Source organism: Pyrgilauda ruficollis, unplaced genomic scaffold, assembly GCF_017590135.1.
Source record: "Pyrgilauda ruficollis isolate IOZ18807 unplaced genomic scaffold, ASM1759013v1 scaffold125, whole genome shotgun sequence".
Lineage (NCBI taxonomy): Eukaryota > Metazoa > Chordata > Aves > Passeriformes > Passeridae > Pyrgilauda > Pyrgilauda ruficollis.
In genome coordinates this window covers 1,335,197-1,352,179 of record NW_024510877.1, presented here as the reverse complement: position 1 = coordinate 1,352,179, position 16,983 = coordinate 1,335,197, and the positions used below count along the sequence as shown (strand labels likewise).

The 16,983-nt window shown below is 44.9% G+C and overlaps 1 protein-coding gene across 3 annotated transcripts in view; it reads left to right on the top strand.

Annotated features, from left to right (window-relative positions):
• Positions 1–2,782: 2,782 nt before the first annotated feature.
• The window catches only part of XPO7 (exportin 7), a 40,588-nt gene continuing 26,387 nt past the window's right edge, over positions 2,783–16,983 (top strand). The window contains exons 1-10 of one of the 3 annotated variants that reach the window (XM_041490622.1): positions 2,783–3,114; positions 4,498–4,591; positions 5,968–6,134; positions 7,745–7,837; positions 10,484–10,588; positions 11,611–11,776; positions 12,267–12,340; positions 13,307–13,426; positions 14,050–14,196; positions 16,256–16,428. In XM_041490622.1, the coding sequence (XP_041346556.1) occupies positions 2,938–3,114; positions 4,498–4,591; positions 5,968–6,134; positions 7,745–7,837; positions 10,484–10,588; positions 11,611–11,776; positions 12,267–12,340; positions 13,307–13,426; positions 14,050–14,196; positions 16,256–16,428 (1,316 nt within the window). In that variant the 5' untranslated portion in view covers positions 2,783–2,937. The remainder of the gene's footprint in view (positions 3,115–4,497; positions 4,592–5,967; positions 6,135–7,744; positions 7,838–10,483; positions 10,589–11,610; positions 11,777–12,266; positions 12,341–13,306; positions 13,427–14,049; positions 14,197–16,255; positions 16,429–16,983) is intronic. The other 2 variants (XM_041490623.1, XM_041490621.1) reach the window with 2 other exon arrangements.

Genomic DNA, 16,983 nt, shown 5'->3' with positions numbered 1-16,983 from the left:
AGTGGGCTGAAACTCCCAATGAGGGAACCCAAAACCTCTGGAAAATCTCTTGAAGGGACCCCAAATCCCCTGAGAGTTTCCCAGACCCTCTGAAATCAACCCCAAAACCTCTGAGAGGACCCTAAACCCCCTAAGAGTGACTCAAAACCTCTGAAATTGACCCCAAAACCTCTGAAAGGGACCCAAACATCCTAAAATTGACCGGTTTGTGGGACTCTAACTGGGGTTTGACCCTAAAATTGACCCCAGACCCCCAGAGGCAGCAAAACCCAAAGCCAGGCGCAGCTTGGACGATTTTCCCTGAGGTTTTTTTGGAATAAAGCAGAATTCCCAGGAGTTATTTATTATCCTTGGAACTTTGGGAATAAATCAATCCCGAGCAGTTCATTAACTCAGCAGAGAGCTGGGAACATTCCTGGGAATTCTGATCCCAAGGGAAAAGAGGAATTGCTGCATTATTAACCAGGATTTTCATGGGAAAATCTGGATTTTGCTCGGAATTCTGCTCCAAATCCGAGTTTTCCGTGGTAAATCTGGGATTGAGGGAGGTGGAAGTCGGAAAAGTTGGAGCTGGAGGGGTTGGGAACGCTGAGCTCAGCGGGGTTAAAGTTCAACAGCAGAACTTTGGGAGATGTTCCAGGCTGGAGAAGGGATTTGGGAACTCAGAGCAGCTCCAGGAGGGTTTGGAGTGGTGGGAAGAGGGATTGGGATTTTGGGCAGAAATCCTTCTGTTATCCCAAGCTGGAATATTTGGGAGCTTCCAGGGATCCTCAGATCTCTGGGAATTCCTGCCCAAAATCCAGTTTAATTCCCTTTTTCCAGGGAAATCCATCCCTGTCCTCCATCCCAATCCCTCTCCAGCTCTCCTGGAGCCCCTTCAGGCTCTGGAATTTTCCCCTCCAGGCTGGAGAAGGGATTTGGGAACTCAGAGCAATTCCAGGAATTCCCTTGGGAGCATTTGGAGTGGTGGGAAAAGGGGCTGGGATTGGGATTTTGGGCAGAAATCTTTCTGTTATCCCAAGCTGGAATATTTTGGAATTTCCAGGGATCTGCAGTTTTCTGGGAATTCCGTCCCAGGCAGGAATTCCTGCCCAAAATCCCATTTAATTTCCCTTTTCCAGGGAGAGATGCCTGGAATTTCATCCCAATCCCTCTCCAACTCTCCTGGAGCCCCTTCAGGCTCTGGAATTTTTCCCCTGGAATTTTTCCCTCCAGGCTGAGAAGGGATTTGGGAACTCAGAGCAGCTCCAGGAGGGTTTGGAGTGGTGGGAAGAGGGATTGGGATTTTGGGCAGAAATCCTTCTGTTATCCCAAGCTGGAATATTTGGGAGCTTCCAGGGATCCTCAGATCTCTGGGAATTCCGTCCCAGGCAGGAATTCCTGCCCAAAATCCCATTTCCATCCCCACTTTTCCAGGGGAAATCCCTCTCCAAATGGAAATAATGGAAATGATTGGTAAAACCTCCAAAAATTGTGGAATTTTTTTGAAATTATGGATGAAAACTCTGGAAATTATGGACAAAAATTCCCAAAATTATGGAAATAATGGAAATGATTGATAAAACCTCCAAAAATTAGGGAATTTTTTGGAAATTATGGATGAAAACTGGAAATTATGGACAAAAATTCCCAAAATTATGGAAATAATGGGAATTATGGATAAAAACTCCAAAAATTATGGAAATTATGGATGAAAACTCCCAAAATTATGGAAATTTGATGGAAATTATGGATAAAAACTCCCAAAATTATGGAAGTTATTGAAATTATGGATAAAAACTACTGAAATTGAAATTTGATGGAAATTATGGATGAAAACCCCCAAAATTATGGAAATTATGGATGAAAACTCCTGAAATTATGGGAATGATGGATGGAAACTCCTGAAATTATGGAAGTTTGATGGAAATTATGGATTAAAACTCCAAAAATTATGGAATTTTGTGGAAATGATGGATAAAACCTCCTGAAATTCTGGGAATTTGATGGAAATGATGGATGAAAACCCCCAAATTTTGAGGGATTTCAGCTTTCCCTGGGAGCTGCTCCTTAAATTCCCCCATCCCACGAATCCCTCCTGAGGAATCCTTTGGGAAAAAACAAAATCAGGAATTGGCAGGACAGGGACTCCAACCCTGGGGTTGAAATCCTGCTGGATTTATTCCTGGAGAAATCTGGGATTTTTTTTTTCCCACACAATTCCAGGGTTGTTCCTGTGCTGTGGTTGTTTTTTGGGAATTGTGTCCTTGTTTTCCAGGCTGTGGGGGAGTTAATGTGAGAGGGAGCTCTGTCCTTGCCAGTGGGCAGGAATCCCTGGGAATTGTTTCCTTGGAAGTGGGAAGGGATTGCAGGGAAAGCCTGGTCCTGGGGTTTCTCCTGGAATTCCTGGGAATTCCTGCAAAATTCCTGTAAAATTCATGTAAAGATCCTACAAAATCTCTGTAAATTCATGCCAAATTTCCTGCAACATTTCTGTACAATTCCTGCAGAATTCCTGTAAATTCCTGTATATCCCTGCAGAATTCCTGTAAAATTCTTGCAAAAATCCTGCAGAATTTCCTGCAAAATTCCTGCAGAATTCCTGGTGGAAAAGGTGAAAATGAGAGGAGGTGGAAAATGGAAAAGGCGGAAATGAGAGGAATTCCCGTGCAGGGAATTCTTTAAATTCAGTGAAGAAGGGGGAAGGGAGAGGGAAGAGGAAAAGGAAAAGGGGGAAGGAAAGGGAAAAGGAAAGGAAAGGGAAGGGAAAAGGGAAAGAGGAAAGGAAAAGGGAAAGAGGAAAGGAAAAGGGAAAGAGGAACGGAAAAGGGAAGGGCAATTCCTGGTGAGCCCCGCGTGTGCGCACAAACTCGAGCTCCCTGCTGCCAGCACTGAGGAGTCCCTGCTGTCCCTGCAGTGTCCCTGAATCCCCTTTTTCCCGTTTTTCCCCGGTTTTCCATGGTTTGCTGTGTTTCCTGCCCCGGGCAGAGCCTGGCCCAGCTGGAGAACCTGTGCAAGCAGCTCTATGAGACCACGGACACGGGCACGCGCCTGCAGGCCGAGAAGGCCCTGGTGGAGTTCACCAACAGCCCCGACTGCCTGAGCAAGTGCCAGCTGCTCCTCGAGAGAGGCAGCGTGAGTACATCCCAACAGTCCCAAATATTCCCATACATTCCCCAAAAATCCCCTAAATCACGGAATTCCATGCCTTGCTGGAGTTCACCAACAGCCCCGACGGCCTGAGCAAGTGCCAGCTGCTCCTCGAGAGAGGTAGCATGGGTACATCCTAAATGTTCCCAAAACATTCCCTAAAAATCCCCAACATCATGGAATTCCACATCCCAAACAGCCCCCAAAATCATGGAATTCCACATCCCCAAATTCCCCCAAAATCATGGGATTCCATGCCCTTGTGGAGTTCACCAACAGCCCCGACTGCCTGAGCTGCTCCCCGAGAGAGGCAGTGTGAGTACATCCCAACATTGCCCAGAATTCCCAAAAAATCCCCAAAATAATGGGATTCCACATCCCCAAATTGCCCAAAATTGTGGAATTCCACATCCCAAAATTTCCCCAAAGTCATGGAATTCCATGCCTTGGTGGGGTTCACCAACAGCCCCGACTGCCTGAGCAAGTGCCAGCTGCTCCTGGAGAGAGGCAGTGTGAGTGTATCCCCAAATTCCCCAAAATCATGGAATTCCACATCCAAATTTCCCAAAATCAAGGAATTCCACATCCCAAACATTCCCCAAAATCATGGGATTCCATGCCCTGGTGGGGTTTACCAAGAGCTCCAAGTGCCAGCTGCTCCTCGAGAGAGGCAGCCTGAGTGCATCCCAAATTCCTGAAACATTTCCCAAAATCATGGGATTACACATCCCGAAAATTCCCCAGAATTGTGGAACTCCACATCCCCAAATTCCCCAAAATCATGGAATTCTGTGCTTAGATAAAGGAATTCTACCATGTCTTTTTCCATCCTGGAATTCCCATGGATTGATAAATGACGAGTGCCAGCTGCTCCTCAAGAGAGGCAGCATGAGTACATCCCAAATTCCCCCAAATAATGGAATTCCACATCCCAGAAATTCCTGGGAATTTCTGCAGAATTCCTGAAAAATTCCTGTAAATTCCTGCAGAGGAACTCTCAATTCCTGCAGAATTCCTGCAAAATTCCTGTGAATTCCTGTAAAATTACTGCAAAATTCCTGTATATTCCTGCAAATTACTGCAAAATTCCTGTGAATTCCTGAAAAATTCTCGTAAATTCCTGCAGAATTCCCGAAAAATTCTTTTAAAGTTTCTGCAAAAATTCCTGTAAATTCCTGTAAAACCTCGGGGATTTATCCCAGGATAGTTGGAATTTGTGGGAATTTTTGAATTTCATCCCCGTCCTTCCAAGGTGGGAGCTGCTTCCCTTCAATTCCCAGGCTGGAATTTGCTTCAAACCTGTTTCTTCTCCATGAATTAAAATTCCTTTTGTTGTTTTTTTGGGAATTTTTTCCCTTTTTTTTCCAGTCCTCCTACTCCCAGTTGCTGGCGGCCACCTGCCTTACCAAACTGGTGTCACGCACAAACAACCCCCTGCCGCTGGAGCAGCGCATTGACATCCGTGAGTAGCCTTGGATTGGCCCAGAAACCCTTGGGATTATCCCAAAATACCCTTGGGACTGACCAAAAATCCTTGGGATTGACCAAAAATCCTTGGCATTGTCCAAAAAATCCTTGGGGTTCACCAAAATACCCTTGGGATTGGTCCAAAAATCCTTGGGATTATCCCAAAATACCCTTGGGATTGTCCAAAATACCCTTGGGATTGTCCAAAAATCCTTGGGATTATCCCAAAATACCTTTGGGATTGTCCAAAATACCTTTGGGATTGTCCAAAATACCTTTGGGATTGTCCAAAATACCTTTGGGATTGTCCAAAATACCTTTGGGATTGTCCAAAATACCTTTGGGATTGTCCAAAATACCTTTGGGATTGTCCAAAATACCTTTGGGATTGTCCAAAATGCTCTTGGGATTGTCCAAAATTCTCTTGGGATTGTCCAAAATACTCTTGGGATTGTCCAAAATACTCTTGGGATTGTCCAAAATACTCTTGGGATTGTCCAAAATACTCTTGGGATTGTCCAAAATACTCTTGGGATTGTCCAAAATACTCTTGGGATTGTCCAAAATACTCTTGGGATTGTCCAAAATACTCTTGGGATTGTCCAAAATACTCCTTGGGATTGTCCAAAAATCCTTGGGATTGTCCAAAAATCCTTGGGAATTTCTCAAAAAACCCTTGGGATTGTTCCAAAGAATCCTTGGGGTTGGACTCAGTCACTTGGAGGGCTTTTCCAACCCACAGAATTCCCAGAGTTTTGGAGCTGATGGAGCATTCTAAGGAGGTTTGAGGGTGGGAATTTCACCCTTTCCCAGGTTTATTCCAGAGCTAAGTCCAACCCTTTTCCAGGGCTAAATCCAACCCTTTCCCAGGTTTATTCCAGGGCTAAGTCCAACCCTTTTCCAGGGCTAAATCCAATCCTTTCCTAGGTTAAGTCCAGGGCTAAATCCAACCCTTTTCCAGGACTAAGTCCAGCTTTTTGCCAAGTGTGTTCCAGAGCTAAATCCAGCCCTTTCCCACGTTTATTCCAGGGCTAAGTCCAACCCTTTCCCAGGGCTAAGTCCAACCCTTTCCCAGTTTTATTCCAGGGCTAAATCCAGCCCCTCCCAGGTCCATTCCAGGGCTAAATCCAGCCTTTTCCTAGGTTTATTCCACGGCTAAATCCAACAATTTTCCAAGTGTGTTCTAGGGCTAAATCCAGCCCTTTCCCAGCATCTTAAACTCCCAAATAAAACCCCAACATTTCTCTGTTATTCCTGACATTTCTTCCAACCTCCCCCACCCAGACCAACCTCCCCAAAGCTCCTTTTCCTTCGGGCCGTTCCCACAGGGCTGGATTTTGCCTCCAGCTCCATCTTCTCCCTCTTTTCCAGGGAATTATGTGCTGAACTACCTGGCCACGAGGCCGAAGCTGGCGACGTTCGTGACGCAGGCGCTGATCCAGCTCTACGCCAGGATCACCAAGCTGGGCTGGTTCGACTGCCAGAAGGACGAGTACGTCTTCAGGAACGTCATCAACGACGTCACCCGCTTCCTGCAGGTCAGATTCCCTCCTCAGAATTCCCAGGATTTGCCCAAATCCAGGAGTTTGTAGATGGCATTGAAGAGTCTGGGCTCTTCTGTAGCAGTGTATTCAGCAGGGGATTCCGAGGGGAAGCAGCTCCTTAAAAGTCAGGGAATTGTTCCTGGGAGCAGGGAATTGTTCCTGGGTGCTCCCAGCTTTGCTCCAGGTTCCTGCAGCTCAGATTGCCTCCTCAGAATTCCCAGGATTCACCAAAATCCACCAAAAAGGAGCTTGCAGGTGGTGTGAAGGAGCTGGGGCTTTTCCACATTGGTGGTTTTCAGCAGGGGCTTCTGAGGGTGAAGAGCTCCTTAAAAATTCAGGGAATTGTTTCAGAGAGCAGGGATTTGTTCCTGGGTGCTCCCAGCTCTGCTCCAGGTTCCTGCAGGTCAGATTCCCTCTTCAGAATTCCCAGGATTCACCAAAATCCAGGAGCTTGCAGGTGGCCTGAAGGAGTTGGAGCTTTTCCATGTCGGTGGTTTTCAGTTGGGACTTCTGAGGGTGAAGAGCTCCTTAAAAATTTGGGGAGCAGGGAATCATTCCTGGATGCTCTGTAGCAGGTCCTCAAAGGTCAGATTCCCTCCTCAGAATTCCCAGGATTCACCAAAATCCACCAAAAAGGAGCTTGCAGGTGGTGTGAAGGAGCTGGGGCTTTTCCACATTGGTGGTTTTCAGCAGGGGCTTCTGAGGGTGAAGAGCTCCTTAAAAATTCAGGGAATTGTTTCAGAGAGCAGGGAATTGTTCATGGATGCTCCCAGCTCTGCTCTGTGTTCCTGCAGGTCAGATTGCCTCCTCAGAATTCCCAGGATTTGCCCAAATCCAGGAGTTTGTAGATGGCATTGAAGAGTCTGGGCTCTTCTGTAGCGGTGTATTCAGCAGGGGATTCCGAGGGGAAGCAGCTCCTTAAAAGTCAGGGAATTGTTCCTGGGAGCAGGGAATTTTTCCTGGGTGCTCCCAGCTTTGCTCCAGGTTCCTGCAGCTCAGATTGCCTCCTCAGAATTCCCAGGATTCACCAAAATCCACCAAAAAGGAGCTTGCAGGTGGTGTGAAGGAGCTGGGGCTTTTCCACATTGGTGGTTTTCAGCAGGGGCTTCTGAGGGTGAAGAGCTCCTTAAAAATTCTGGGAGCAGGGAATTGTTTCTGCAGGCACAGAATTGTTTTCAGGAGCAGGGATTTGTTTCTGGATGCTCCAACCTTTAGGATCCATCTTTTCCACCCTGTAGAAAAATCCACTCCGTGGATGGGTAGAAAATCAAGGAATTTTTTGCTTTGGTTTTCCTTTCCTATCCACGGGGATCACATTTCATCTTTAGCTCCTTAAAAATTTAGGGAGCAGGGAATTATTTCTGGATCCTCCAACCTTTAGGACCCAGCTTTTCCAACCTCAAATCCACCCTGTGGATATTCCTGATATTTCTTTCAACTTCCTGCATTCATTGACTCAAATCGACATCCCAAAATCTCCCTTTTTTTTTTTTTTTCTTTTTTTGAATAAGGATTAAGCTTTTCTAGTCAAGAATTTTTCCAAGGAAAAAGCAAAAAAAAAAAAGGAATTTTTCCAAAAAAAAGCTGTGCCTTTGCCTCCCCAGGACAGTGTAGAGCACTGCATCATAGGAGTGACAATCCTGTCCCAACTAACGAATGAAATTAATCAAGTAAGTGCTACAGCCTTCCTCAGTGAAGTAAGTGTCCAATTTTCTCATTCATATTGTTGTGTCCTGCCTTTTCTGGGAGTTTTTTTGGGTTTTTTTGGGAATTTCGCTGTCTGGGAGGTGTTTCAGGGAGGATTTTTGTGTTTGTTGGGGTTTTTTTGGTGTTGTTTTTTCATTCTCTGTTTGTGGTGAGATGCTGAGAGCTCCTGTCTGAAGGAATTGTTTTGTTTCATTGGCATCTTCCATCTTTTCCCATGTTTTGGTGTGGTTTTCTGGAATGAGAAGAGAAAAAAAAAAAAGAAAAAATAAAACAAGGAAAAGGAATTATTTAGTGAGGATGAGTGGGAGAACTTTCTGCTGTCAGCCCCTCATACTGACCAGGGACAAAAACCAAAATTTCCACACTGTGCCCATGTATAAAGCATCCCTTTCATCCAGGATGAAACTCTTAATGAATTTCTGGGATAAAATTCCCAGAAACCCTGCTGGATTCTCAGGTTGTGTCCCTTTCCCAGCCCCTGGCCAGGCCCGATCCTGGCCCGAAAAAAAAAAAAGAAAAAATAAAACAAGGAAAAGGAATTATTTAGTGAGGATGAGTGGGAGAACTTTCTGCTGTCAGCCCCTCATACTGACCAGGGACAAAAACCAAAATTTCCACACTGTGCCCATGTATAAAGCATCCCTTTCATCCAGGATGAAACTCTTAATGAATTTCTGGGATAAAATTCCCAGAAACCCTGTTGGATTCTCAGGTTGTGTCCCTTTCCCGGCCCCTGGCCAGGCCCAATCCTGGCCCAGCTTTTCCAGAGGATTTCAGATCCCTCCAGGGCTGTGCTCTGGAATTCCTCTGGAATTCCCTCTGGAATTACTGCTGGAAACTGGAATAAGCACCTTTACCTACTGCTATCCCAATTTTCATGGTTTTTCCATGGTTTTTCCCTATTTTTTTCCATGGTTTTCCCTCAGGCAGGCGGATTTTGCTGCAGTCCTGAGGGTTATGATGAGTGGAAAAGTCTCTGATTTTCAGCCCCTCCTTCTAGACCAGGGAGAAAAAACCCCAAATTTCCACACTGTGCCCATGTATAAAGCATCCCTTTCATCCAGGATGAAACTCTTAATGAATTTCTGGGATAAAATTCCCAGAAACCCTGCTGGATTCTCAGGTTGTGTCCCTTTCCCAGGCCCAATCCTGGCCCAGCTTTTCCAGAGGATTTCAGATCCCTCCAGGGCTGTGCTCTGGAATTCCTCTGGAATTCCCTCTGGAATTACTGCTGGAAACTGGAATAAGCACCTTTACCTACTGCTATCCCAATTTCCATGGTTTTTCCATGGTTTTTCCCTATTTTTTTCCATGGTTTTCCCTCAGGCAGGCGGATTTTGCTGCAGTCCTGAGGGTTATGATGTGTGGAAAAGTCTCTGATTTTCCTTAAAAAAAAACAGGTGGAAAAATTTTTTTATTTTTTTGTCTCATTAAGTAACTAACTTCAGATTTCCCTGGGATCTTGCTTAATCCAGAGAAATCCTGGAGGGATTAAATTGGTGTCAGAACTGGAAATTCATTGATTTAATCCAAATTTACTGATTTAAGCCAAGTTCACCAATTTAAGCAAAGTTTAGTGATTTAAGCTGAATTCACTGTTTTAAAGTCCAATTCACTGGGGTGAAGAAATCCCATTTTCCCAAGGCCAGAAATAAAGGGGATTTTCCATCCCCACAAAGGGCTTGAAATGAGAATTAAATTAATGTTCATTTTCCTAAACTCCCTGAAATGCCAACAGTCTGAGCTGAGGAATAATTTGGGCATTAAAGCACCTGAAAAATTCAGGATCTGTTGGGGCTTTTCCTTCTACAATGTAAAGGATGGGAGTTTTGGGGTCCTTCGTGGAATTGGTGGGAAAACTCAGGTTTAAAATCCAAAGTTGGAGCTGTCCTGCTTCCTCAGATACTGGAGGAGGGGTTTGGAAATTGATAGTTAACTTTATTAAATTTCAATTTTTAATTGAAAATTCAATTATATCATTTTAATTCAATGTTTATTAAATTTAATTACATTTAAATAGTAAAATGTAAACATTTCCAAGTGGGTATTTATGCAGGAATTCTGCATCCCATTGGGATAATCCAGTGCCCATCCCAGGCAGGTGGAATTTGGCTGGGATCGATGGCAAAAATGGGAAATTTTCCTCATTTTTCCCCTTTTAATGGGGAAAAAAAATCTGAGTTTTGCTGTTCCCCAGCTCTGGGATCCAGTGTCACATCCAGGACTAGAATTTATCCCACAAAACAGCAAAATCCAAGCTGGATAACTCCTTCCAGTTCCCTTCTCCATCTGGAATTTTAATTCCTGGTCTTCATCCCTGTGTGCCCAGGAGGGATTGAACCCTTTGGAGTTCCCATTCCTAAAATAAAAAAAAAAAAACAAACCTTTTTTTTTATGGGCAAAGATTGAAGGAATAAAGTTTGAGCAAATATTTGGGCAAAGATTCAAGGAATAAATTAGGAATAAACCCAGCCCAGCTTTGGTGACCGGAATGTGAATTTTTCCTTGGAAAAGCTGGGGAATTGCATCCCGCTGGTTTTGGGGAGGGAAACCTCGATTTCCTGGGATTCCTGCTGCTTTTCCTGCTTTTCCTGCTGTGCTCCCAGGAGCTCTGAGGCCGGATCTCTCCCCTGCAGGCAGACACCACCCACCCCCTGACCAAGCACAGGAAAATCGCCTCTTCCTTCCGGGATTCCTCTTTATTTGACATTTTCACCCTGTCCTGCAGTTTACTGAAACAGGTAAGGAAAGTTTGGGAAGCTTTTTTTGGGAAGTGGGATGTTGGGATGAAACTTCTTCCTAGAATGAGTATTTGTGTCCTAAAAAAATTCTGGTTTTGGGGTTGTTCTACAAGGAAAAAATGGATTGATTAAGGAGGTTTTTCTTTCTGAAGAAATCAATATTAATAAATAGGTTTTATTTAATTAATGTATGTTTAGCAGACTTTATTTAAATAAGAAATATTCAATAGATTTTAATTAAATAATAAGTAGAAAATAGAGAAATCAAACTCTTCTCTACAATTCCAGCTGCAAATAAATCCCTGGATCCTGAGCCTGGGGTTAAGCTTCTCTTTTGTTTATCAAGGAAAAAAATTATTAATTAACAAAGCTTTTCTTCCTAAAGAAATCAATATTAATAAAGCGATTTTATTTAAGTAATACATATTAAATAGATTTTATTTAAGAAATATCCAGAAATCAAATTCTTCTCTACAATTCCAGTTACAAAGAAATTCCTGAGCCTGGGATTAAAGTTCCCTGGCTTAAAACATCAGGAAAGATAGGAAAATTTGGGTTTCTGTTTTAAATATCTGTGACAAATAAATCCTGGTCCCAGTTTTATCCCAGATTTTATCCCAGTTTTCCTCATTCCTGCGGGAGGGGGAGCACAGGATTCCTGTCAGACAGAAAAGGGTTTTGTGTTTAACATTATTGAGAATTCCGTGATCTCCTGGATCCCTCAGTCCTCATCCCTGTGCAGTTCAGGGAGGGAAATGGGAATGCTTCCTCTTATCCCTGGAAAAACTCTGGGATTTTATTTATGCTGGAATATATTTATTTTATTTATTTATATATATTTTTTTAATTTATTTCTTTTTATTTATTTCATTTGTGCCTCATCACCTATAAAAACACACCTGTTGCTCGTTCCACAAAGCCCCATCCTGCCTCAAACAAAATCCCGCCTCAATTCAGCCGCCACCTGGATTTAATTTATTTTTTTTTTCCTTTTCCCTGCCTTAATTCCATGTTTCCCACAGGCTTCTGGGAAGAACCTGAACCTGAACGATGAGAGCCAGCACGGGCTGCTGATGCAGCTCCTCAAGCTCACCCACAACTGCCTGAACTTCGATTTCATCGGCACCTCCACGGACGAGTCCTCGGATGATCTTTGCACTGTGCAGATCCCAACCAGTTGGAGATCAGGTGATCCCACCTGGAAAATGCTCCAGTCCTTTGCTTGTTCAGAAACAAACCCCCAGCGTGTAAAGCCAGAGGTTAAACTCAGCCCTCAACCCTCCTGATTCGTTTTTGGGGGATTTTATGTTGCTTTTAAATCCCCTTTTCCCTTCCAGTCTTTCACCTCTCATTCCAAAAACCAGGAAAAAAAGATTTAAAAAAAACCTGGGGAATAACTTGGCACCTTTTTCCCACATCCTGCTGTTCCCAGCAGGCATTTGACAGGCACAGATTGTGTTCTTAAAATACCTTCCTGTCATTTTCTCCCAGTTCCAAGCGCCAGTGGGTGACTCAATTTCTAGGAAAGGCATTTGCCTTAAAAATACAAAATCCTGGGAGAATTTTTCCTGGGATTGTGGTGCTTTGCTGTGACAAATCCATGTGCCACGAGTGGTAAAATAAGGATTAGACCTGTGGGAAGCTGTAAATGGAGGTAAAATCCTCTTTTCTCTTGCAGCATTCTTGGATTCTTCGACCCTTCAGTTGTTTTTTGATCTTTATCATTCCATCCCTCCTTCATTTTCTCCTCTGGTAAGTCCAGGGTTTATTTTCCATTATTTTCGGATTCCTGTGGGAGATTTCCTGGGGATTCAGGTGCCCCAGGTTGTACTGAAGTGTCCAAATGCTGCTGAGAGTGTTGAAGCATCATCGAGGTTGGATTTTCCCTAAAAGCACTTTTTTGCTGAAATTCCCACCTCCTTTCTCCTCACATAGCTTGGAATCTCCTGTTTGCTCATCCCCTTGGGAGAGCAACTCCTGTTATTCCCAAACCAAGTCCTAAAACCACACCAGGCATAGGGGAGCAAACCTGGGAACACCCCCAGGAATGGAATTTCTCCTTCCAACCTTCCAAATGAGGCCATGTCCCATTGGGATGAAAGAGCCAAAAGCACAACTGAGCTAAAAGATGGATTATTTCTTCTGGAAAAATAATATAAAAATGTCTTTCAGATGTTCTTCTGATACATATTTCCCATAATTAAAAAACAAGTGAAGAGGCTGAGTGAAAACAAGGCTGAGAGGGAAGGGCCTTGGGAAGGAATTTTTCCATGGAGACTCCACTTATTCTGGTGGGGAGTTAGTGGCTAATCCTGAATTTCAACCCTTAAATATTCAGGAGAGATTTGAGGTGTGAGAATCCTTTTTTTGAATGGAAATCTGAAATTATTCCATTGGGATGTCCATCCCTGGAGCTGTCCAGGGAAAGCCTGGAGATGGCACTCAGAGCTCTGGGGATCAAAGGTGGGGATCAAAGGTTGGACTCTGACCTTGGAGGGTTTTTCCAACCTCAGGAATTCCGTAATTCTGTGATTTTTGGGATGGAGCTGTTGGTTTGGGTGCTGTGATTTTTCTCCTCTGCAGAGACAAAGGAGATGTTTGGTCCCTAAAGGAGCACCAAACCTCAATCCCTGCTCATGTCATGAGGGGAATATTTCTTTATTTCCTTGTTTTTATCCCTGTTTTTGTGTTTATTCCCATTTTTCTGTGTCCTGGCAGGTTTTGTCCTGCTTGGTGCAGATCGCCTCTGTGCGCCGCTCCCTCTTCAACAATGCCGAGAGGGCAAAGTTCTTATCTCACCTGGTGGATGGAGTGAAACGGATACTGGAAAACCCCCAGGTGAGTATTCCAGGGGGAAACTGAGGCTCTGCGTTCTCTCCAGCACATTTCATCCCAAAAAAATCCTTTTCATGGATTTCATGGAAAAAATTTCATGGAAAAAATCCTTTTTCACGTCCCCCTTGAACACCTGGCAAAGCACAGCGTTGTCCTGCTCTTCCCTTTTCCCGCCATTCCGCCTCCAAGGAAGGTTCATGGTGGACATGAGGAAAAATTTCTCCACTGGAAGAGCATTTAAGGGCTGGAGCTGTCCCTGGAAGTGCCCAAAAACCAGGAAATGTGGCTATTGCTGGCTGGGCAGAGTGGGATTTGTTGAGAGCTTGGGCTCGTTACTGGAGCTCTCTCCAATTCCGTGATTATCCGAGCCTCTGGCAGGGAGCAGCAGAGCTGCTCCTGTAGGAACAATTCTCTGTTGGAAGGGTATTTAAGGACTGGAAGCATCCCTGGAAATGACCAAAAACCAGGAAATGTGGCAATTGCTGACCTAGTTTCATGGGCAGAGTGGGATTTGTTGGGAGCTTGGGCTTGTTCTCGGAGCTGTCTCGGATGCCGTGATGGTCTGAGCCTCTGACAGGGGACAGCAGAGCTGCTCCTGAGTCCCCCTCCTCTTCTTGTCCCCTCAGAGTTTGTCAGACCCCAACAACTACCACGAGTTCTGCCGGCTGCTGGCCCGGTTGAAAAGCAATTACCAACTGGGAGAACTGGTGAAGGTGGAGAACTACCCCGAGGTGATCCGGCTCATCGCCAACTTCACCGTCACCAGCCTGCAGGTACAGCCCTTCCCTGCCCCTTGGGTTCCCTGGGAAACAGGGAATTTTTACAGAAATCCCTCATGGATCATCCTCTGAATTCCTGAATGAATCCGTGTGGGATGGCAGAGTTGTTGCCATGCCTCCAGAGGCTTTTCCATATCCTAGCAGGGAATTTAAAAAACGTGTTAAATAAGGTTTATTTTTAGGACTCTGTCTCATTTTGCTGTTGCAATGCACTCGGGGGGATTGGGAGGAATTGGAATATCATGGATATTCCCACTGAGTTTTCCAGCTGTGTGTGCAGCTCACAACCACAGCCCTCCAGAGGAGAAGGTTTAAAAAACAAATTCCTTTGTTTGTGAAATTGGAATTCCTGGGAAGCAGCTCAGGCTGTGCAGTGTGTGGGAGCTGGAGGAGACCTAGGATTCAGTTGCATGTCCTGGGAATTTGGGATTATCTCCCAGTGTTTCCTGAGTGCTGGGAATGGCTCTGATCCACGTGTGCCCTGAAATTCCTGGTTCATTTGGCAGCCAGGCCAGTGCAAGGTGCACCAAGCTGAGCTTTAATCCCCTTCCAACCCAAATCCTCTGGGAAAAACTGCAGTCAAACAATACAAATCATAACTCCCTGGCTTGTTTTCCTTCTCTTTTCCCTCTGGAAGCACTGGGAGTTTGCTCCCTACATTGTGCTCTAAAATTCCTGGTTAATTTGTCAATCAGCCATTAAAGATACTGTCCAATGGAAGGTGCTTTAAATGCCTTCCAACCCAAATTCTGTGGGAAAAACTGGAGTCAAACAACACAAATCACAACTCCCTGCTTTGTTTTCCTTGTCTTTTCCCTCTGGAAGCACTGGGAATTTGCTCCCTACAGTGTTCCCTGAAATTCCTGGTTAATTTAGCAGCCAGGCCATTAAAAGCCAGCGGAAGGTGCAGCGAGCTGACCTTGAAACCCCTTGCAACCCAAATTCTGTGGGAAAAACTTAAATCAAACAGCACAAATCATATGTTCCTGGCTTCTTTTCCTTCTGTTTTCCCTCTGGAAGCACTGAGAATTTGCTCCCAACGATGTGTCCTGAAATTCCTGTTAATTAGGTAACAAGGCTAATGGAAGGAACTGAGCTTTAGGCACCTTCCACCCCAAATTCTGAGGGAAAAACTTAACACAAATCATAACTCCATGGTTTATTTTCCTTCTGTTTTCCCTCTGGAAGCACTGGGAATTTACTAACAGTGTGCTCTGAAGTTCCTAGTTAATTTGGCCACCAGGCCAGTGGATGGTGCAGTGAGCTGAGCGTTGAACCCCTTGCAACCCAAATTCTGTGGGAAAAACAGCACAAATCCTATGTTCCTGGCTCGTTTTCCTTCTTTTTTCCCTCTGGAAGCACTGGGAATTTTCTCCCAGCGGTGTGCTCTGAAATTCCTGGTTAATTTGGTAACCAGGCCATTAAAGGCTATGGGAAGGTGCAGCAAGCTGAGCATTAAACATCTTCCAGCTCAAATTCTGTGGGAAAAACTCAAGTCAAACAGCACAAATCATAACTCTCTGCTTTGTTTTCCTTTTTTTCCCTCTGGAAGCACTGGGAATTTGCTTCCAACGATGTGCCCTGAAATTCCTGGTTAATTAGGTAACAAGGCCAGTGGAAGGGAAAAACTTAAACAATACAAATCGTAACTCCATGGTTTATTTTCCTTCTCTTTTCCCTCTGGAAGCACTGGGAGTTTGCTCCCTACATTGTGCTCTGAAGTTCCTGGTTAATTTGGCCACCAGGCCAGTGGAAGGTGCAGCGAGCTGAGCTTTAAACCCCTTCCAACCCAAATTCTGGGGGAAAAACAGCACAAATGATATGTTCCTGGCTTGTTTTCCTTCTTTTTTCCCTCTGGAAGCACTGGGAATTTTCTCCCAGCGGTGTGCTCTGAAATTCCTGGTTAATTTGGTAACCAGGCCATTAAAGGCTATGGGAAGGTGCAGCGAGCTGAGCATTAAACATCTTCCAGCTCAAATTCTGGGGAAAAACTCGAGTCAAACAGCACAAATCATAACTCCCTGCTTTGTTTTCCTTTTTTTCCCTCTGGAAGCACTGGGAATTCGCTCCCAACAGTGTGCACTACCTGCTGAGCCTGTGGCAGCGCCTGGCCGCGTCCGTGCCCTACGTGAAGGCCACGGAGCCACACATGCTGGAGACCTACACGCCCGAGGTGACCAAAGCCTACATCACCTCCCGCCTGGAATCCGTGCACATCATCCTCAGGTGAGGCCATCCACGCCTGGCTTCAGCTTCTCCCGCTGATCCTGGTGCTGGAAGGCTGGGAATAGTGGGGGTGTCCCCCCTGGAGAGGACATGGCTGAGGTGGGAGCTGTCCCTACCCATGGCAGGGGGCAGGATGGGCTGGGATTTAAGCTCTTTCCAGTACAAATCGTAACTCTCTGCTTTGTTTTCCTTCTCTCTTCCCTCTGGAAGCACTGGGAATTTTCTCCCAGCGGTGTGCTCTGAAATTCCTGGTTAATTTGGCAACCAGTGGAGTGTGAAAGGAACTGAGCTTTAAACACCTTCCAACCCAAATTCTGTGGGAAAAACTTAACACAAATCACAACTCCCTGTTTTCCTTCTTTTTTCCCCTCTGGAAGCACTAGGAATTTGCTCCCAATGGTGTGCCCTGAAATTCCTGGTTAATTTGGCATCCAGGCCGTTAAAGGCCAGTGGAAGGTGCAGTGAGCTGGGCTTTAAATCCTTCCTGTCCAAATTCTGTGGGAAAAACTTAAACAACACAAATCGCAACTCCCTGCTTTGCTTTCCTTCTTTGTT